Source organism: Desmodus rotundus, chromosome 4, assembly GCF_022682495.2.
Source record: "Desmodus rotundus isolate HL8 chromosome 4, HLdesRot8A.1, whole genome shotgun sequence".
Lineage (NCBI taxonomy): Eukaryota > Metazoa > Chordata > Mammalia > Chiroptera > Phyllostomidae > Desmodus > Desmodus rotundus.
This window is the reverse complement of record NC_071390.1, coordinates 177,044,642-177,064,233: the sequence shown is the minus strand read 5'-3', so window position 1 is coordinate 177,064,233 and position 19,592 is coordinate 177,044,642. Positions and strand designations below refer to the sequence as shown.

At 47.2% G+C, this 19,592-nt stretch overlaps 1 protein-coding gene across 1 annotated transcript in view; it reads right to left on the bottom strand.

Moving 5' to 3' along the window:
- The window catches only part of CLNK (cytokine dependent hematopoietic cell linker), a 133,000-nt gene extending 114,291 nt beyond the window's left edge, over positions 1–18,709 (bottom strand). The window contains exons 1-2 of the mRNA XM_045182762.2: positions 18,601–18,709; positions 8,340–8,392 (exon numbers count right to left, since the gene is read on the bottom strand). Of these exons, the coding sequence (XP_045038697.2) occupies positions 8,340–8,350 (11 nt within the window). The 5' untranslated portion in view covers positions 8,351–8,392; positions 18,601–18,709. The remainder of the gene's footprint in view (positions 1–8,339; positions 8,393–18,600) is intronic.
- Between the last annotated feature and the right edge of the window lie 883 nt (positions 18,710–19,592).

Sequence of the window (19,592 nt, the reverse complement as noted above, 5' to 3'; positions counted from 1 at the left end):
CAAAGAATAAACTGACAAATCATCAGAACTAATAAAACTTTTAGCAGATCTGCATATATCATGTATAAAAACATATACACCAACAACAAACATGAAAAAATAAAATTTTGATATAACATACACAATGCCTTTAAAATATGTAAAGTGCCCCAAAACAAATCTCTCAAAATATGTCAGGTTCCAGGCCTTCGGGAAGGAAGTGATAAAACATTACAGAATTACGTTGAAGTTTTCCCTCTCTGTCTCTCTCTCTCGCATATTTTCAGGAACTGAAAAACTCAATATCAAAAAGATGCCAATTCTGTACAAAGTTATCCATAGATTCAAAGTCATTCCAATAAAATCCCCCAAAAGTGGTATGTTGTATATATTGACAAGCTGATCCTAATATTTACAATAAAGAACAAACATTTAAAAGCCAATTCATTGATGAAGTGCAAGCTGGGGGATGTAAATTTCCAGATATCATGATTTACTCTTTATACTAATTAGGTTTTGTGTAATTAACGTGGGCTAGATGCTGCAAGCCTGCCGCAGAGCAGAAAGCCCAGAAATGATCCTCCCAGGTAGGAAAACTCGGTTTACGACCAAGCTGACCCTGCAGATCTGTGTAGAAGGGATAGAATTTTTGATATATGACACCAAGTAAATTGTTTATCTGTATTAAAAAAATTGATCCTCCCTACTTCATACCAATACACAAATTAATCAACTCCAGGCTGATTAAAGGCCTACAAGTCAAAGGCAAATTTTATGGTGTTTGGAATTCAATATAGGAAGCTATCTTAACAATCTCAGGGTAAGAAGGAACATTTCTTTCAACAATACACAAAATCAACAAATCATAAAGAAAAGTTGGATACGTTTGGCAGCCTCAAAATTATGATCACCCAAGAAAACATCAAAAGAGAATGAAAACCCAAGTCACAAACGGAAAAGTGTACAGAATAAATAAATACCTTATGTAAATCACTGTGAAGAAGACACAAAACCTGACAGAAAAGTGGGCAAAAGATATCGACAAGCACTGTGTTTAGATGAAAAAAGTATAATGGCTAATAAAACCCGGAAAGATGCTCATGCACACCCATAGTCAAGAAAAAGTAAATGGAAACTGCCCGTCAGTTGGGTAAGAACGGAAACTGCCAGTATCGAGGGTGGACGAGGTCGCAAAGCAACTGGGTCACTTCCACATACCATGGAAGTGTGGAGGGAGCTGGCAGCCCTGGAAACCGTGACGCTGCCTAGCAAAGTCGAAGGTATGCACACTCTGCCCCAGAAATTTCAATCCTGAGAATATACCCGCATATTCGGATGCTCTTGAATACATGCTCCAAATCACAAGCTAGAATTTTCTTAGCAGCACAGAGGTAAGCAAAACCTGGAAAACAGCCCGAATGTCTATTGACTGGACCGTGGAGAGAGAGATTGTATTATAGGCACATAAGGAAACAGTAGTTAGCCATGAAGTTGAAGGGGTTATGGCAGTCCCACAATAGCATGGGCTATTTTTGAACAGATTGCAGGATGATAACTGCTGACATGGGGCAGGCATTGTTATTATTCCTGCTTTGCAGCCGAGGAAACAGGCTCCGTGGGGTTGTGAAGATGTCCCAGCTCGTAACTGGTGGAACCAGTCGTCCAACCCAGGTTGTCTGGGTGCAGAATCTACCCCTGCAGCATGATTCTTTTGGCCCCAAGTACTAAACCAAGCAAAACCAAACAAATTATATTTAGCGATATGAACATACGTGGTAAAGTGAAAAGCAAAAGCGAGTGAACGACGAACACATGATTTGGCACAGGTGTCCCTGTGGTGGATGAGGAGTTGTGACCACAGACAGGATGGGTGAGAACTTCAACACTAACGGTCATTCTCAAAACCTGAACTGTTTCGTTGTTCTGTACACCTTATGCATATTTTATGAGGACTCTTTAGTTTCTAATCAATATTTACAGCAATTGAAGGCACCAAAGGGAGAAAAGAAAACATTGCCGAAGATGGCAGAGAAAGGCTTCCTGTTTTTTTCTCATAAAGTTTCTTGGGTCTTTGCTGATAGAATCCTGAGACAATGCCACAGAAGCTGACCTCGATGTGGGATTCGGGGAACTTTTGTTCAGACAAACAATGGCAACAAACGCTGCTAACTGCCACTGATCCAAACGGCAGCATTACAGGGCAGCATGAGCCGCCCCAACGACACAATGGATTTGAAACATTGCCACCCAGTTCAGGCCTTCATCCTCCTTCTGACTACGGATTGCAGCTCCTTCTCTTCCCCAGCCACGACGAGATTTGGGTAATTAAATTCCATCATCCATCAGCAGTTGTCAAGGAATGATGTCTTCAATGACTTAGAGTCAGTTTTTAAGCAACAAAATTCAAGTTATCAGTCAATTTGGTGTTACCCTTCCCATGAGTCCTGACAGTCTTTCCAGCTGCGGTGATTCCTTAAGGAAGTCTGTCCCTGCTCTCTCCCCCACTTGCTCCTCGGGAACATGTCATCGTTCCCCAAGCTCAGCTCAGCTCAGCTGTCGCCTCCCTGATGAAGTTGTCTTTTTTAAGACCACCACGCTCCTCCCCAGGATTTGTCCCCAGGGAGAATAAACACTCACTCCTCTGGTTCCCCTTAGCGCTTTGCTCACACTTGAAACAAAGAAGCCCTGATCAGCACCCTGCTTGCCCACTCTTAGTTCTTTCTTTGTTGCCATTCTCATCCACAATGAGTGTTCTTCAAGGTGGGATATCAAGTCATAGGAATCTCTAACTTGTATCCTGACTACCCCATGGAAAAGGTCCTGTAAGAAATAATAACTGAGATGATGATAAAACTCACAGACAGTATTGGCTTTAGTTGTCTCTTGCTGGAAAACATACTACTCCAAAGCACCGGTTTGGGAACAACCGTTTGTTTTGATCTCTGCCGGTTCTCAGCTGGACAGGCCCCTCTTACATTCTCCAGCGCTAGTGCATTCTGATGGTTGTCTCTGAGCTGGACCAGGATGAATGCCCAGATGGCTCTTGACCTGCCTGCCTGGTGCCTGGTACCCCTCAGCTTCCCTGTCTCCCCATTCGGAGAAAGTCTCCTGGGCTTCTCGCAGCATGGCGGTCACAACATAAGACTGGTGGAAACTGGCTTCCAAAGGCAGGAAGCAGAGCTGCTTGGCTGCTACAGCCTCTGCCCAGACTTGGCATAGTGTCCCTTCTATTGTGTTCTATTGGTCAAGTTCATGGAGGTGGAGAAATAGGTTCTCCTCCGAATGGGGAACGTCCAGGTCCCATTGCACTGAGTGTTGGGATGGGGGGTATCACTGTCCCATCTTCGGAGAGTGAGCTCTGCTACAACATGTGTGCAGAGCTACCTAGGTGCAGACCCAGAGCTAGAGACGCTGCTCTCGTCGTCACTGCATCTTCTCAGCACCTCTCTGAGATAATTGCTATTATTATTTCCATGTTATAGGGACAGAGAATGAAGCCCAGAGAGGCTAAATAAGTGGCTGAGATGTCGCAGCTGGTAAGCGGCCGGGCTGTGATTCTCATTAGGTAACTCCGAGCTCACAGCCTTCACCACCGGGGATTCGGCCTCCTTGCCCAGGGAGCCACACAAATGTTTGACTTTAATACCTCCTTTTTTAGGGTAATTATCACAATTTTTTTTGAGTTCTTGAAATATGTATCTTTAAAAAAGTGCCCTCCCCTCAAATAGTGGAGAAGAATGGAAGGCTAGGATGGAGAACTGTACAGGAGAGGCTTGTGAGTTTGCTGGGATATTTAGCCTGGGACCACATCTCCTTGGCTCCTGTTTGTACCCTTGTCTCCTACAGCAGGAATTCTGAGATTCCAGGCAGATAGGCCTCCAGGAAATTTCTTGTTCTCTTCCCAATGGCTACGTTGTCCAGGACTTCCTGACTTTGGTCCCAAATCATATCCGTCCAAAACATTTGGCATCTTTTCACCTTTTGGTCTCAGGTATATTTGGACATGACCAAAGGTCTTCATGACATCAACTTTTCTCTCTTCCTATATCGTATTGTGGGAGAGAGTGGGGTACATGGGAGGTAGAGCAGCCTCCATGGAGTCCCCCAACCACACATGCTAGACCTCATTTCCAATTTATCTGCACATTTGCATCATCAAACACTCTGCCATCCTCGTGAACTATCCTCGTGGGTCAGGTTCTCCAAACAGTGGTCTGGCTTGTAAGAAAGATTTCCTGGGTGCTTAGTTTTACTGCTTACCAGGTAATAAAATGCAGCATCCTAACATTTAGGCATGGTTGCCTTAATAGAACTTGTCACATTATTTCAGGAGTTGTGTTGCGTCCTAGCAGTGGACGAACATAAAGTAAGAGATGCCGAAGTGATGGGAGATTGCACGGCTAGAAAAATGACTTGAGTACCACTGGAAACTACTGATGATGTATTAAAGTCCAAAGACAAAACAGGATGCATAGTTGCATAAGAAATTCTAAGAGGAAACATCCTGTGATGCTGACCGCTTTTCAGTGCTTTGATTAGTGGTAGTTTTTCATTCTATTTTTTTCTATGTTTTAAATCTCTATAATGAATTACACGTGCGGTAACAAACTCAAATACTAAAGGAAGTCACAGTCTTCCTCATTCTTTGTGACATTGTGAAAGGCCATAAGTATGAAAAGTCCAACCTCGTGGACAGTCAGCAGCGGACGAGGTTTGCAGTGGGAAGTTTCCCAAGGAGCGGGTGAGTGAAGTCAGCTAGTGGCTCCCCCAGTGGGCAGTTCTGCTTCGGAGAGAGAAGGAGGGCTATTTTAAAACTGCCCCCTCCTTCACGGCCTCCCCCCTGCCTGAGTCCTGGGGCTGAGCATAGCTGCTGCTGCGGCAGAGGTGTCCTGGCCATGCCTGCAGCCCCCGACATGCTCGCTCTGTGTCTAGGTTATGTTCTCTCTCAGCTTGTTGCTTTTTAATGACCAGCCAACCATGAAGCTGCATCCTAGCGATGGGACTTTGATAGCACCCGAGGACAGGCCTGCTTGGACTCACTCAGAGCTGGTTTGTAATGACTTCTGGGTAACTTGGGAGGCAGCCACAGGGACGACTCTGCTGGGAGCAAGCCTCTGATCTCAGGATGCCAAAATCTGTGTTTCTTGTTTCCCCAAGATTCCATGGTATTTATACTTTTTAATTGTTGCAAATCAAACTGAAGTCACACTCCCTGAGTCCGAGGCGGCGGTGGTTCACAAATATCACGAAGGAAAATAATGACCCAAGTTTACGAGGAGTCTGGTCATGCAGACGTACTGAGGGAGGTGTTACTGGGCATCTCCTCTGTGACAGGCATGGAGCTGGGCCCTTCTGAGGAGGGCTGACACCCACCCCATCCAGTGACCAAGTGGATTTTATCATGCAAGACTTCGAAGAGGAAATAGGCCTCACATGAGTAAAACATTCAGTTTGGGGATGCCTCTGATGAGAAATACACATGGATGATGTTCTTAGCCACCGTGAAGCAGTTCACAATGGCGCCAGACCATGCATGGCTTTGGGAGTTGAAGGGACGTGGCTCTGAATGTGGGACAGTGTCATCCCAAGGTGGGGTCTCATGTGGTGACACGGGAAGGGAGTGTGAGCGCTGAGTAGGGAGACAGTGTGGCACCGATTCCCAGGCAGAGTGCCTGGCCTGGAGACTGTCTTGTTGTCTTTACTCTTCCGTTCTCATCACTAAACCCTGACTTCAAGCACGAAAGTGTTTCAGGGAAGTCTCGTTATTGTTTGCTTAGCAAAATGCCTGGGGTCCATGGTTAACGCTGACTTGAAACTGAGAGGGGAACTTACACTGTCCTAACTCTCTGTCTCAGAGAGTTGTGAGCCCTTGGTCGGGGTCGACAAGGAGGGTCTCAGTTCTGTCTCCCACAGCTGTTGCTGAGAGGGTTACAAGCAGGCGGGGAAGCATGAACTCCATGCCGCTGAAGCTCTCCCAGCTCCCAAATGCTATTTTATTATGTTCTGTTTACCACCAAAACTCATTCCACAACAACCGAATATGAAAGACAAGTTCCCTGATGCAAGAAAAGAAATGCTAGGTTATTTTCAGATACCTGGACTGAACCCGTGCTCCTAGGTACTAATAGACCATCACAGCGTGATCGTGCTACATGGGGCATGTGGCATCGCCCACGGGGCACCCTGGTGACAGAGAGTCCTCCACTACTTTTAGGGTAGAGAGTATTAAGTTTAATCTTCGTGATAAAACTGCGTCATAAAACTTTATAGGTCACAACTGCATTGTCCAACACCAAGGTCAAGATAAAATAAACCACTGGATGAAATGCAGGTCCGCCATTCTTTATCCAAATTCCACAGGGCCAGGGATTCAGAACATTCTGGGTCTTAGAAGAGTAATATCATGCATATATGGAATACTGTGTAATACCCCCTGTGTGGTCTGGAGCGATACCCGGTCACCAAACATACTAACACTTGTGCAGTGAAACACGTGGGCATTCACATTCGTGGGATGAATAAAGAGCATACATAACTTCACCTCATTACGGGTCAAGTTTTGCTGCAAATTAGTTGTAAAAATCTTTCAGTATTTTGTAGCCTTTTGACGTTAGAATTATGGATAAGGGATCATGAACCTTATTTAAGGACTAGCCTTCAAACCTGGGGATTTTGAAGGCGACTTAATAATATGGGGAGATGCTCATAATATAAGAGTATTACTGAATAAGTGACTGGAAACAGTAGGAGTTTTAAAAGTCCTGCAATTTTAAAAGATTACACAAAGATAAGAAACAAGTGACTTAAAGCCTGCATGGTTTCCTGTTAGACCTTTCCGGCGCATTTCTCAGCGGACGCTTTAGGGGGCCCTTGCTCTGCCATCGGTCCCCAGGCAGGAAGCAGCTTGGCTGGTGCAGGGCACCTGCTTCCTGGAAAGGCCCAGAAGCGGTCTTTTCCAGAACCCTCAGAACTGCACCACCGTGGCTCTTATCAGGTCTGTCCCCGGTGATGAAGAGATGCCGGAAACCAAGCCCCACCCCCTTGCCCAGCCCTGAGGGTGAATGGGCCAAGCACAGCTCCTTCTGCTGGCTCTTACACCCGATGCACTGGAGGAGCTGAGCGAGGCTTCCGGGAGTTGGTGGATCTTCAGGGAGAGGTAATGTGAAAGGGCCTGCTAATTTCAGAGGCCGTTGAGCACTGACGACATTGGACTCAGCATTTGGGGAGCTTTCTCCTCTCTTTACAGAATACTTAACAGACTTGCTTCACATACAGCTCATGCTCTTGGAGGCCAGGGCTGGGTCTCATTCCTCTTTATAATGGAGGTGCCAAGTTCCGTGCTGACACAGCCCTGATGCTGGGGCTGCTGCCTCCTTGTCACGCTGGACACCGCCTCTGTGCCCTGCACCTGCCTGTAAGACCCAGGCATTGCCTGGGTGCCCTGTGCTGCCCCTCAGCTCCCTCTGGGCCTGGGATGCCCCCAGACAGCAGGCAGCCGGCTGCCCCCAGGCCGGATCCTGCCTTCCAGAGGGAGGGTAGAGCAACCTCTCAGTATCCAGAGGGTTAGTTAGGTAACTTCTGAATATCATCCAGCTCTAAAGTGATGGGGTGGGGATGACCCCAGGTCTGCTGAACTCCTGTTCTGTCTCACACAGCCCTCTGCTTCTCCTCTCGCACAGAGGCAAGTAACAGAGCTATCCTTCCAGTTGGCAAAATAAAGCAAATCAATAGGTAAGTAGATTGATTTTAAAATAAAATTAGGACACCAGCTTTTCTCAATTGAAAGGTCTTCTTTTCGTTATAAATATTTCTCACAACTTGGAGGCCTGGATATACGTGTGTATGCGTGTATATAATATGTATACATATATACACGTATATATGTATAATGTAGGTATATTACTATATTCATAGACATCAGGAATGGATGGATTTTTGGCCGGATCGCATACACACGTGGAAATCCTACACTGACCTCGTCACTGCTCTGAGGGTCCCCAAGGAGGAAGCCGATTTCAGGTTCTCTCTGTGGGAACAAGTGTGCGAGCCTCTCTTCTTTTAGTTCTACCTTCCCATGCGGTGGGGGGTGAAGCGACAGAGGATATTTCTGGTGTCCTTTGGGCACTGTGATTCTGGGGCACCTTGTCTCTGCCCCAACCACACACCTGTGCTGGGCAACAAGTGACTGGGAAAGGAGTTCACTGACCCCTGACGCACACATTCTCGACCCCACCTGTCAGGCTCGGCCTTGACACTGGACATGACCTTCTCATGGGCCAGTGGATGCCTTGGCATCATTCCTTAGGTCCTATTCCGGGATAGGAGGAGGTTTGGGCTCACAGCCACACAGAGGTACTTACTGCTTGTTCATAGCTCTTGGCACTGGGCACACGAGAGGGATCTTGAACTCAGCCTGTGGAAACAACAGCAGACCTGTTAGTGGGCCTCACACATCACGTTTTAATTCTGGTGAACATGCTACTGTTGCTTCTCGTTAAAATGGGATACAGGTGTCGGCTCAGAGGAGATGACAGAAAGTGAATCAATCCAGGTTGGTAATTGGTTTATTTCTGGAGCGGGGTGGGGGTGGGGACTTCTTCCCTGACAGGCTGTCCTCTTTCTGTCAGCAGTCATCCCGTCTGCCCCGGGGAGTGGAGCGAGCGCGTCCTGGGCCCGGTGGCCCCTGGCGTGCAATCACGCGCCTCCCCTGGGTACCCCGGGCACGTTAGCCTTGGCTTGGCTGGCTCTGCTCTGGGGCATCTGTGAGCGTGTGGGAGAAGGAATGCTTTACCTTTTACAGTGTAACTTGGCCATGAAATATTTATTGGGAGTTACATTTATACACTGTTTCCCATAGGATGCTGCATTTTATTTGGGGCTTGTATTCACCCGCATAGGAGAGGTCGTTAGCCCCATTTCCCGTGTATTGGTACATCAGCTGCAGAGACCCCGGGAGTAGTCAGTAAGGGCATTACATCCTGGATCATATTTTATTGACACAAACACCCTGGGAGGTATAAAGGATATTGCCCACTGTATCAGTTGGGGTTCAGGCAAAACACAGATGACACCCTGAAATTAGATAATTTGAGAAGTTTAATGAGGCCATGTAAAAGGTGTGGACACGGTAAAGGGAATCCCAAAGGACAGTTGAAGGGCCTGGTAGTGGTGCTACTGTGCCTGGGCCTGGAGGGGCGTGTGGAGCTGGTGGGAAGAGAGCTGTGGCTTCAGCTGAGGGACCCACAGGGAAGGAGCTGCGGTGGGCAGTGGGTGAGATAAAAATCCCTTCTCACGCTTGCCCTGCCCTGAGTCTCCTGCTGCTGTCCCCTGCTGGCCAGATTCACAGGCAGCCAGAGGTAGGAAGCCATGGACATGGTTTCTATCTTTCAGCCTCTTGGGCTCCCAGCCGAGGGCAGTGGGGCACAGATCGGACCTCACAGTTAAAGAGAATGAAGCCCGTGGAGGTTAAACTATGCGCCTAAGAGCACCCATCTGCAACAGGAAGCCAGAGTCACCGGATTCAGAAACTCCATTTCTTAGCCAGTCACTGTATTGCACTCCACTGAGCCTCAGGCATTTCCAGTTTACTCTGCCATCCGTCTGTCCACGCATCCATTCATCCAAATGCCGCCTACTGAACACTTGCTTTGTGCCCAATAAAACACAGTCCCTGCCCTTACGGCACTCCTAAAACTCATGTAACACAGTTTCTGCATCCCCCACGATGGCTGCACTCAAAGTTCTTTGTAAAAACCGATGTGTGTAAAACAAGACAAGATGAATCCCAGCTCTGCCTCAGAGAGCCAGGGGAGTCTTTCTAGAGGAAATAGTACTTGAGTCGGTTCTTGCACAGTAAGTCTGTGTGTTCTAGGCTCAGAATTAAGGAAGGCGTCTGGACAAATGGAACACCACACACAAAGGTGTGAAGGTGTTTGAAAGCACAGTGTGCCTGAGGGGCCTTGCACAGCTTGGTGGGACCACAGAGGATTGCAGCTTGGGTGTTGGTAGCAAAGGGAATGGAATTTGGGAAGGTCCATTGGATTCCCCTTGTCAAAGACCGTGCATGCTGAGGGGTGGGGTTTGGACTTGAGCCCTGTGATCTTGGGCCAGTAACTGCAGGAAAGTTGTAAAAGAACTAGGACTAAGCTCTAGGTCCTCAGACATCCTGCGCATTACCCCACAGCCACATCCTCTGTTGTGTGCTGCTAGGTCCGTGAATGACGCAGAAAAGGGGAGGCGGCTGTGGGGTTCTCTGGATGGCGTGCACAGTTCACGGCTTCCTTTGGAAGCCGTCCCTCCACGGTGGTGGAGAAGAGGCCCTGAGCCTCAGTCAGTATACCACAAACAAAGCACATCGTCAATGCCGCTGCCGTCACTGACTAGCTGTGTGACTTTGTAGGAACACTGGGTCTCTCCTCACTTATAAATGGTAGCATCCATCTTTCTTTTACGGTATTAAGTGTGAAGTAAGCAGACGCATGTGAATATGTCTTACAGACTATGAAGTGTTACGGAAATAGGGATATATAATTCCGTGAATGACAAAGTAAAGTTTGCAGTTTCAACACCAGTCCTGGCATATTTGGGCATCTAGGGTTATTGGTACTAGTCTCTGGATATCAATATTTAGAGGGGTTCCATTACTAGCTTATGGGGACATGGGACAAATTTGCATTTCCCTCCCTCACTTTAGGAGCCTCTGCCACTTAAATGTCCCATAGTCCCGCCCTTCCTTCGACAGCATTAACCGGCAGTGCGGGAGCAGCTTCAACTGGGGGGAAGTAAGTCTGTGCTCATGAAGGGCCCCCCATGTGCTTGGCTCCCGGCCGGCTATCATGTCCAGAGTGGAGGAACCACAGGGGTAGCACAGTCCCCTCCAAGGCTTACTGCCTTGGGTCAGAGGCCCGGGGAGGGGCCAGGGCAGCTGCTTTCCAGCCCTGGCCCTCCCAGCCACAGGGTGGCCTTGGGCAAGGCGTTGGAATGCTCTGGGCCTCAGCTTTTCACCTGGAAAATGAGCTAGTTGGTCCCAATAGGCCTCTTCCAGCTCAAAGATTCCATAGAAAGCTTCCATTTAAGAAAACCACAATCTATTCATATTTGGTGACAAAAATGATCTTAAGAAGTTGGAAATGTGTTATGTTTCTTACATTTTATTGTTTTCTCTAATTTCCTTACAGAGCACAGTTGCGGGAAGCTTGCCAAGCACTGGCACATAGGACAGGGGGATGGACGGGGGTGGGGGTGTGGGGTGCGTGGTGGGAGGGAGTCTCTAACTGACACCTTTGTGAATTATTTAATCTGGAACATGAGTGCTTAAGCAGCTTGTATTTTGAAATTTTAATAAAAGTTCTAAAAAGATATTTTAGCAATAGCTTTTGAGAGATGGGAGCAATCCATTATACAAAAAGAATTTTAAAACATCTCTAGAGAGCCCAAAGTTCTCTGGCATCTAAAACGCAGAGCTGGGAGTCTTAGGGACCCACGTCAGAGTGTGAGTCAGCCCAGCGGTGTCGCCGGCATGAGAGAATGCACGAGACTGCCCAAGCCCACGGCCCTCTGCTCAGCACCGAATGTCTATGACGCTTCTGAGAGCCCTGTGGTCCCCCTTATCTGATCTCCGTCATTTGGTAGAGCTTGCGGTGAGAAGGAGGTGTGCTGAGTCAGGCAGAATTCCACGTCCATAGGTTTTACTCGGGTCATATGCTACGGGACAGACAAGGCCCTTCCCTTCCTGACCTGTGCTGTTTTCCCAGAGAATGGAATGAACGTTGAGTGCCTGTTATGTGTCCCCTGGCCCCTGCCACAGCAACCCCATAGGATCCCTGCTGTCATTCTCATTTTCTACAAAACCAAACCGACGTGACATCGCGTGTAGAATAAGCCAGTACTGCAAACCACTGGCCTGGACACACTTCTGCCATGTGTTCCGGCAACTATCTACCTGCCCTGAGCCTCAGTTTGCTTATCTGCAAAATGGGGGCAACACAGCAACTACCTGCAGGGCTCTCGTGAGGATGACCTGAGGACCTAAGTAATGTGAGGCTAGGAGAGATAGTGATTAACAGGGACTCGACCTTTAAGATTAGTGAAGGGCCCTATATTGGCTCTTGGGTTTTAGTTTGCAGAAACAATAAGCCACCAGCAGGGGAAGCATGGATTCTCACACCTGTCTGCCCTCCAGAATTCCCTGGGGGGCTTTGAAAAGCTCTGACGTCCCAGAAAGTTTGACCCCGTTGTTCTGGGGCAGAGCCCTGATTCTTTTGTAACGCCCCAGGTATTTTAACCGGCAGGAAGGCAGAAGGGAGGGGCCAGGAGAGCGTCAGCCCTTGTCATCCCCGTCTGTGTGGTTCCACTCACGGATGGTTCCACTCGTCATGGGTGATGTTTTCTCATTCCTGGGGAAAGTACCAAGTAACCACGAAGCTCATCCTAAATGGGAATCCAGGGACTGCCATTGCTCATAAAGAACGTTGCTCCATGCATGTACAGTTACTTCTGAGTGAATTTTCAGTGAAACTTTTAAAGAAAACCCACGACATCCAGACATTTCTCCTACATGAGAGCGCGAACACCTTCTAATCTCACCACGCAGCCACTCCTGTCGATCAAGTCTACAGGCGGCCAGTGAGTGAGACCCGGCTTGCGTGCCTGTCGTCCGTGGTAGAATTATTTGTTCACATATTCTGCAAACACTGAGGATTCGCTGCGTGCAGGGCACTGCCCAGATGTCGGGTGTGGAGACCAGAGAGCAATGCTCTGCCCTCATAGCCCTTGAATGTCTCCTCTGTGGTGCTGTAAAATTGGGAGGAGTGAGCTTAAATATGTATCTGTAAATAACAGTGGGACAAAAGGTGTTGTTGGCATGCAGTCTCATCGAGAGCTTCCTAAGTCACACCTGGAGGGGACCCACGCATCTCCCTGTGGGGCCAGTGGAGGAAATTCCTCCCAGCTCCTCTACCAAGCTCCTTGGAAGTAACTTGGCCTGTAGCTGGGCCACGGTCCTGGGAGGGGTCGGGATTCCAGGCCAAGGAGCCCCTGGGCCTGCAGGCCTTTCCCCCAGGGGCTTTGGGGTCGAGATGTCTACAATCAAAGGGCTTTGTGGGGCGTTTCCTGTCATGGCCTTGGCTCGGGGACCCCGAGAGGCTGCGGTGCCCCAGTCACGGGGATGATCTGGCCATGGTTTGCATGTTCCCTGTCTGGAGGAACCAGGGGGTTCATTGCAGCTTCTCTTCCTAATTCGCCACAGAAATCTAGTGTAAGCATGGCTTTTGCTGTTGAAGTGATGCTCAGGTGCCATCTGTAGGTCACAGCAGGGCCCTTGGTACGAACGGTGCCCATCTGTCCAGCACTGGCTCTGCCCTGGGGACAAAGGTACAAGCCCTTGGGGGCCTCAAGAAGAGACGGAGCCCTGCCTGCAGGGGCCCGAGGTCAGAGAGGGACCCAGCCAGAGGAGCCCCTGGGGCCTTGCGAGTCCACAGGGGGAGGCCGCCTTTTTTTGAGACTCCTGTTTATTTCTCCGGCGAGGGAAAATGCCAACTGGGTTACAACTTAGACACCACCCGCAAATCGAATCATGAACGCCAACCGGGGCACAAGCTGCCTGACTGTGTACCGGGTTCTATAGCTCAGGCCAGAGAGCCAGAGGGTGCTCATAATTAGCTTTGTTTGATTTAGAAATCTGTGCTCTCATTTTAGTAATCGAGTTCCCATGAGATTTCTACACCCCTAAGGAGCTGGAGTGTGTTGAGCATCCAAAATGAACCCCAGTTTGAGAAACACCTCTCTGTCCTATGTTGCCTCCCTGTAAGCCTCACCACTCCCCTCCAGGGAGAAAGGGGGCCATGGGAAAGAGGGGCACAGCACAGCTGGGGCCCCGACAGTAAAGGGGTTCCTGCCTCAATCACCCATTTTAGCCAAATAATTCCACCATTTGGAAGGGATGGTCCCATTGATTATATTTGATTAGTTCCCTGAGTACTTTGGGGGTGGAAAGGCATTTTGTAAAGACAATGGATTTGATGGTTAAAACGCATAAATATTTCAGAAAACTAAAATAAAGGAAACAAGGCTTTTCAGATTGGGAGCCATCCTTCAGATTTCCAAAGAATGTGCATTAAACTTGGGCATGAAGCCAGGATGCCTGCTTCTGAGCTCAAAATCTGCCCGGGGTCTCAGCAAATGTGCTTGGAGGAAAAGATGTGTTTTATAAATAGATTGCATTTGGGTGTGGATCTTAATCTGGAGATAATTAGTACCCTTATGGGATAAGTATGTTAAACAATTGGGATGACGTAGGGCAACGCAGCATGGTTGCCGCTGTCCTGGGGAAGTCGGGTTCTCCAGTGGGGGCCCACCGGCGCTACCGAGTGAGCTCGCAAAGAGACATTTGTTCATCCATATTTCTGCTGCATTTCACCTGATCTGAAATTAATATTTCATGAAGAAAAACAATGCTTTTACAGTAAAGAAATATTTTTTCCCAAACATTTCTCACGTATTCCTTGAAGATAAGGCTTATAAAAATGCTAGCCTCTGTCTGTGTCAAAGTTTAAGCACTGTTCTTTTAATAATGATGATGTGCCTGAATAGAGACGGGTGCGGATTGCTGGAGAGAATATGAAAATCAGCCGGGAAGGTCAGATGCAGCTGTGCTGCTCAAACTGGGTCAAGGCTGGAGGAGAAGGTCCAAATTAGGGCTTGATGCTTTTCCTCATTAAAGCAGGAAAACAAGAAAAGGACTGAATATAAAACACTTACAGCATACATCTGATTCTCTCTGCACCCTCACATCCAGTGTATCCAAAGTGATGGATGTGATTTGGAGTCAAGGGAGGGAGTAATGTATGCATATTTGGGGAAGAGGGTTTGGGGGATGTGGAGAAAGAGAGAGAGGGAGAGAGAGAGAGAGAATAGCATGCGCGAACCTTGAGTAAACATGTTGAAACCAAGATTTCTCAGATGCAGCTGTTAATTAATTCACTCACAATTTTATGTAATTTTCTTCTGTTTTCATATAAAAATGAGAAAGTTACATTTTAGAGATGCTCCTACTTAGAAAAAGATGTATGCCAATTGGATTTCTAATTCTATACCCTGGTCAGGGCAATCAGCTAAATTAAATTAAATATAACACTTAATTTTATTGGATTTCCAATAAGTGGAGGCATTTAAAGTCAAATGGATTGTTATTATAGATTTTTTTTTTTTCTGAGGAATAAGGGAGATTGCTCTCATTTTTCTGCTATTATATATGGGCATATATTTTTTTTAAATAAAAAAATGTTTCAACTGTCTTGGTAACAAGTAAATTCCCTTAAGTATCTCAAAGCAAAGTGTGTTCACTTATTTTTAAATTATTTTGCAAAGACGCTAATGAACTGATGCATAGATAGTTTCAGAATTTATTACTCCTGCTGCTTCTCGTTTTCAAAAGCTATCTCTGTTTCTGTTTGCAGAAAGGGTTCCCTTCCTTCTGGGGTAAGACTTTTTTCTCTATCCTTTAATTCCATTTTGTAGTAAATAGTTTCTTTTTCCTCAACTTTTCTCATTTGCTCTTTCTGCTTCCTCATCTTCCTTTCTTCCCTCTGCCCTTCCTCCTTTCTTCCCTAATTTTCCTCCCTCTCTTTCCTTTCTTGCTTTTTTTTTTGTTCTCCTATCATTACATTTGCTTTACTGTTCAGATAAAGTGAGACTGTAACAAAAAAAAGAGATTATCAGAGCCTCATTATACGTTTCCTTTATTATAAAGTTTACCTCTTTACCTCACCCCTCCTTTCAGTTGCAGGGCCGGCACTGCCAGCCCAGAATCCCAACATCCCCCCCACTGTGATGGGCGTTCCATGGACTCACTCATGCCTGGGGGCAATACTGAGCCACCGTTTAGTAAAAGAAAGATAGGAGGAAGCAAAGTCTGACTCAGGCATTGAGATATGCAGGTGCCACGACTCACAGGCCAGCCCTGCCTCCGTGGGCAAGGCCAACAGGGCAGGCCCAGGGGGGGAAGCACTGTCCTTCCTTAAACATTTACTAGGCGCCTGTTGTAGACTAGTCATTTTCTCAGGAGCTCTTTCAGGATCAAAAAGGGTCTCAAAAAAGGTTGAGACAAACTTCAAATCCAAAGACAGGGAGTAAAAAGCCAGGTAATCTAACCAAGACTGGACTAAGACTGGGCTAAGAATTCTACTAATTAATACTACTACTAATAATGCCATTTACTGAATGATGCCGGGAGCCTATGTAGGACATCCTGTTTAATTTAGGTTCCACTGTTAGGCAGCGATCCAAGTGACTCAGATTTTTCAGTATTAGATAATTTCATCATTTTGTTCAGTGCGAGTCCTCCTGAGCCAAATCTGTCTGGGGAACAAATGCACAGTGTGGGCTCGGATGAGCTCATCACCTAATTTGTACCTTCCAGTGCATTTAGAACTTAGTTCCTGAATTGAACTTCCCCCAAATAATTAACTCTTCCTTTGTCCTTTCTTTTATTCTTTTAACACCCCCCCCCTCAAGATGTGTGGGAGGCAGGTCTGTTAGCCCAGGAATGATAAATTGTACAGCTTGAGTCTCAGTGTCTCTAGTCCGAAAAATGGGATACCAGCTCCTCCTGTGACACCAAATGAGATCATGGGAGGGAAGGTATTGTGTGAACTCTAAGCTGTTACACAAGTACCGTTCACCAGGCGCTTGCTGAACAGGTTCTCCTCACCAGTGCCACGAAGAACGCTGAGGGTGTGGGATTGGCGCGGAGTGTTCTAAAGAAATTTTTATCATTTGTCCTTAAATCTTAATGTTTTCAGAGGATCGGTACATTTGGGGCGTTTTAAGATACTACCAAGGCTTTGAGAGATAAAAGATTAAAATAAATACAAAACTGATGAGGTTATCTTTCTGTAGAATCACCTCAAAATACGACTTCTTCAGATTAAAATTCTTTAACAGGGACAAAAGGCCAAAGGATCTCATGATGGTCTGTCTGAAGGCAAAATAAACTAATAATAATTGCGCTAAAAATGATAAGAGATACAACCATTACCAGTGCACTTAGAAATCGCTAGACACTGGGGTGTGGAACGTGATATGCATTTCCCTGGTGCCTGCCCCCCACAGTTTGTTCTTCATGGTTCTTTTTCTTTACGAAGTGCTCATATTGGACCAATATATCCTGGTGTGTCTCAGTCTTATTGATAACTTTCTTGGTAAAGTTACCAGAAATTTTGGCTCAATCTGTTCAAGATCTTAAACCTAACTGAGATTCAAGGACCTACCTGTACTCAACAATTGAACCCCTTTGGCCATTCCATCCCTTTCATGCCAGGGTGGGGAGCATGGTCTGGAGCGCCTCCAGAACTCAGGTCTTGGCAGACCTGGGCGGCTGCCTGGGACGGTGGGTGGCACTGCTTTATGCGGCAGTGTTCAGGCAGACGCACTTCTAGATCCAGCTGTGCTGCTCACTGTGTGACCTTGGCAACGACCCTGCACAGCCACCGTCGATCCACTTCCCGAGGGCCCCTTCCTTGTGGGACACTGCGAGTGCATACAGACCCCGCACTCACTCTCATCCTCACAGCAAGCCACCGAAAGGAGGACCGTTCCACCAGTTTCAAATTACAGCGCACCGCCAACAGCTAGCCGCAGCTCGGAGAGGTTTCAGCTACTGAGCCAAGGACACACATGAAGTCCCACACGACTTTTGCATTCAGTTTTGACTGACCACAAAGCCTCCTCTCTTTCCATTTCTCCATGATGTTTATCCTCTATTTGTCTGAGCCTCAGTTTCAACATCTTTTAAATGACCCAATACTGCCCTGCCAACACCGTTAAGTTGTTAAGATCATTGAATAAGAAGCTGTATCCAAAGTTTCTGTCAATTCTACAAGGTCGTGGGAATATTACTGTTCTCTAACGAGATTACTAAAATAAAATCTTCCTACGTTTACCTGCATTCATCAATTCCATGGTCAGTGCAGGCCTATCAGGTACAGTCACTTCGATGACACTCCTTCTCTGTCCTGTCTCGCTCTAGTTCATTACTTGTTTGTTCTCGCCCCTAACAACCTGGCAGAGACACCTCCTGACACGCTTGGAGGTGAGCATTTTACCCCAACTTTGCTCACCTCAGGCTCCTCACCTGGTCTGCATGATTCGAAAATCACACCAAAGCATAAAGAAAACCATCTCAATTCAGAAAAGTTAAAAAAAAATGTATATATCCACAGGGACTCCAGGAGTTAACGTTTACTTTCAGTGACCTACTTTGAGTCAAGGCTGCCTTTTTAGGGGGCTGTCCCAATAAAGGTCAGAGAGAAAGCCAGCAAACAGTCTGGCCTTTGGGTTTTTGTGGCAATCCATCAGGGGGCCCCAGCTCCAGAGAAAGGAAATTGAAAGCCCTTCGTCTTTTCATGTTTTATGCGTACATGCCTAGAGTCTTTTTTCCAATGGAACAATGGGACCGCTAAACACCGAGTTAGGGAAGCTGGCTTTTTTAATGCTGGTGGGGCTTTATAAGAAGCATAACCTTCCACACTAGAAAACCCCATTTTACTTGGGGGCAGCTCTTTCCTAATGACCATTGATGACAGTGAGGTGGCCACGCAGATGGAGCTGGCCTACCTAGTTTACCTGAACAGCGCAGTGAGTGCAAGAGGCCCGGGGCCGAGGTGTTGGTTTCCTGCCGGGGCGGCTGTGGAGGCATCGCGGAGGCTCCGGGAACTGCTCACCCGTCAGCTGGTGGGCCGAGTTATTCTCAGCGCGAAGCTGTGTCCTTCAGCAGGAGGCTCCTCCTAGGTCTTCTGTGGGTTTGGTTTCCTGTGCAGTGCAGCCACAGACCTTTGCTGGTGTGACCTGTGTTCGGGTGGGACTTCCTCCTTGGGAGTTAAAATGCAGTTAATGAAGCCACAGGAGGCCCAGGGCTCCCAACCCGAGGGGTGTCCTTAAAGACACACGGTGTCCTTGTGGGGCACTTTGCAATTTCCAGAACACACTCACACAGACTGCTGACTAACACTCACACCCAAAAGGTGGGCTTTGCTGGACTTGTTTCACAGGCACGTGGAAGACTAATTATCTTGTGACTTGCCAATGGCTTCCTGAGCTCACCCAAGACACATGGACCAGATCCGTCAGGTGTTACGAGGAGAACGTAGGGACGGGGATGAGACATGCCCGATTGTCGTTCCTGCTGTATTAATTATTAGTGATGTGATCTTGGGCAAGTTTTGGTTTCTTTTTCAACTAACTTCCATTCTGTGATGGAGGGATAATATATATGTATTAGGGATATTCCAGGAAATGAACGTCACGTGAATAAAGACGTGTTGTGATGTTTTGGGCATCTGTCAGGAGCTCAGTGTATTTTGATTTCTGTCTTCCTTCACCCGATTCACTTAAGCCGGTCCAAGTCCTCGCAGGCACCTGCTGTCCTCGTCTGGACCTTGCCACTTGCCACTGGTTTTACATCAACTGATGTTGAATTCCACGATAAACACCACCATCACTTAAACTCAAAGGTAGAGGTTCCTATCTCCCTGGGTAAATAACTGGTTTTGACCTAACACGCTCTCTAACAGTAACAGCAGTGCAGCACTCACTACCCGTGAGTGGCGCCAGGTCCT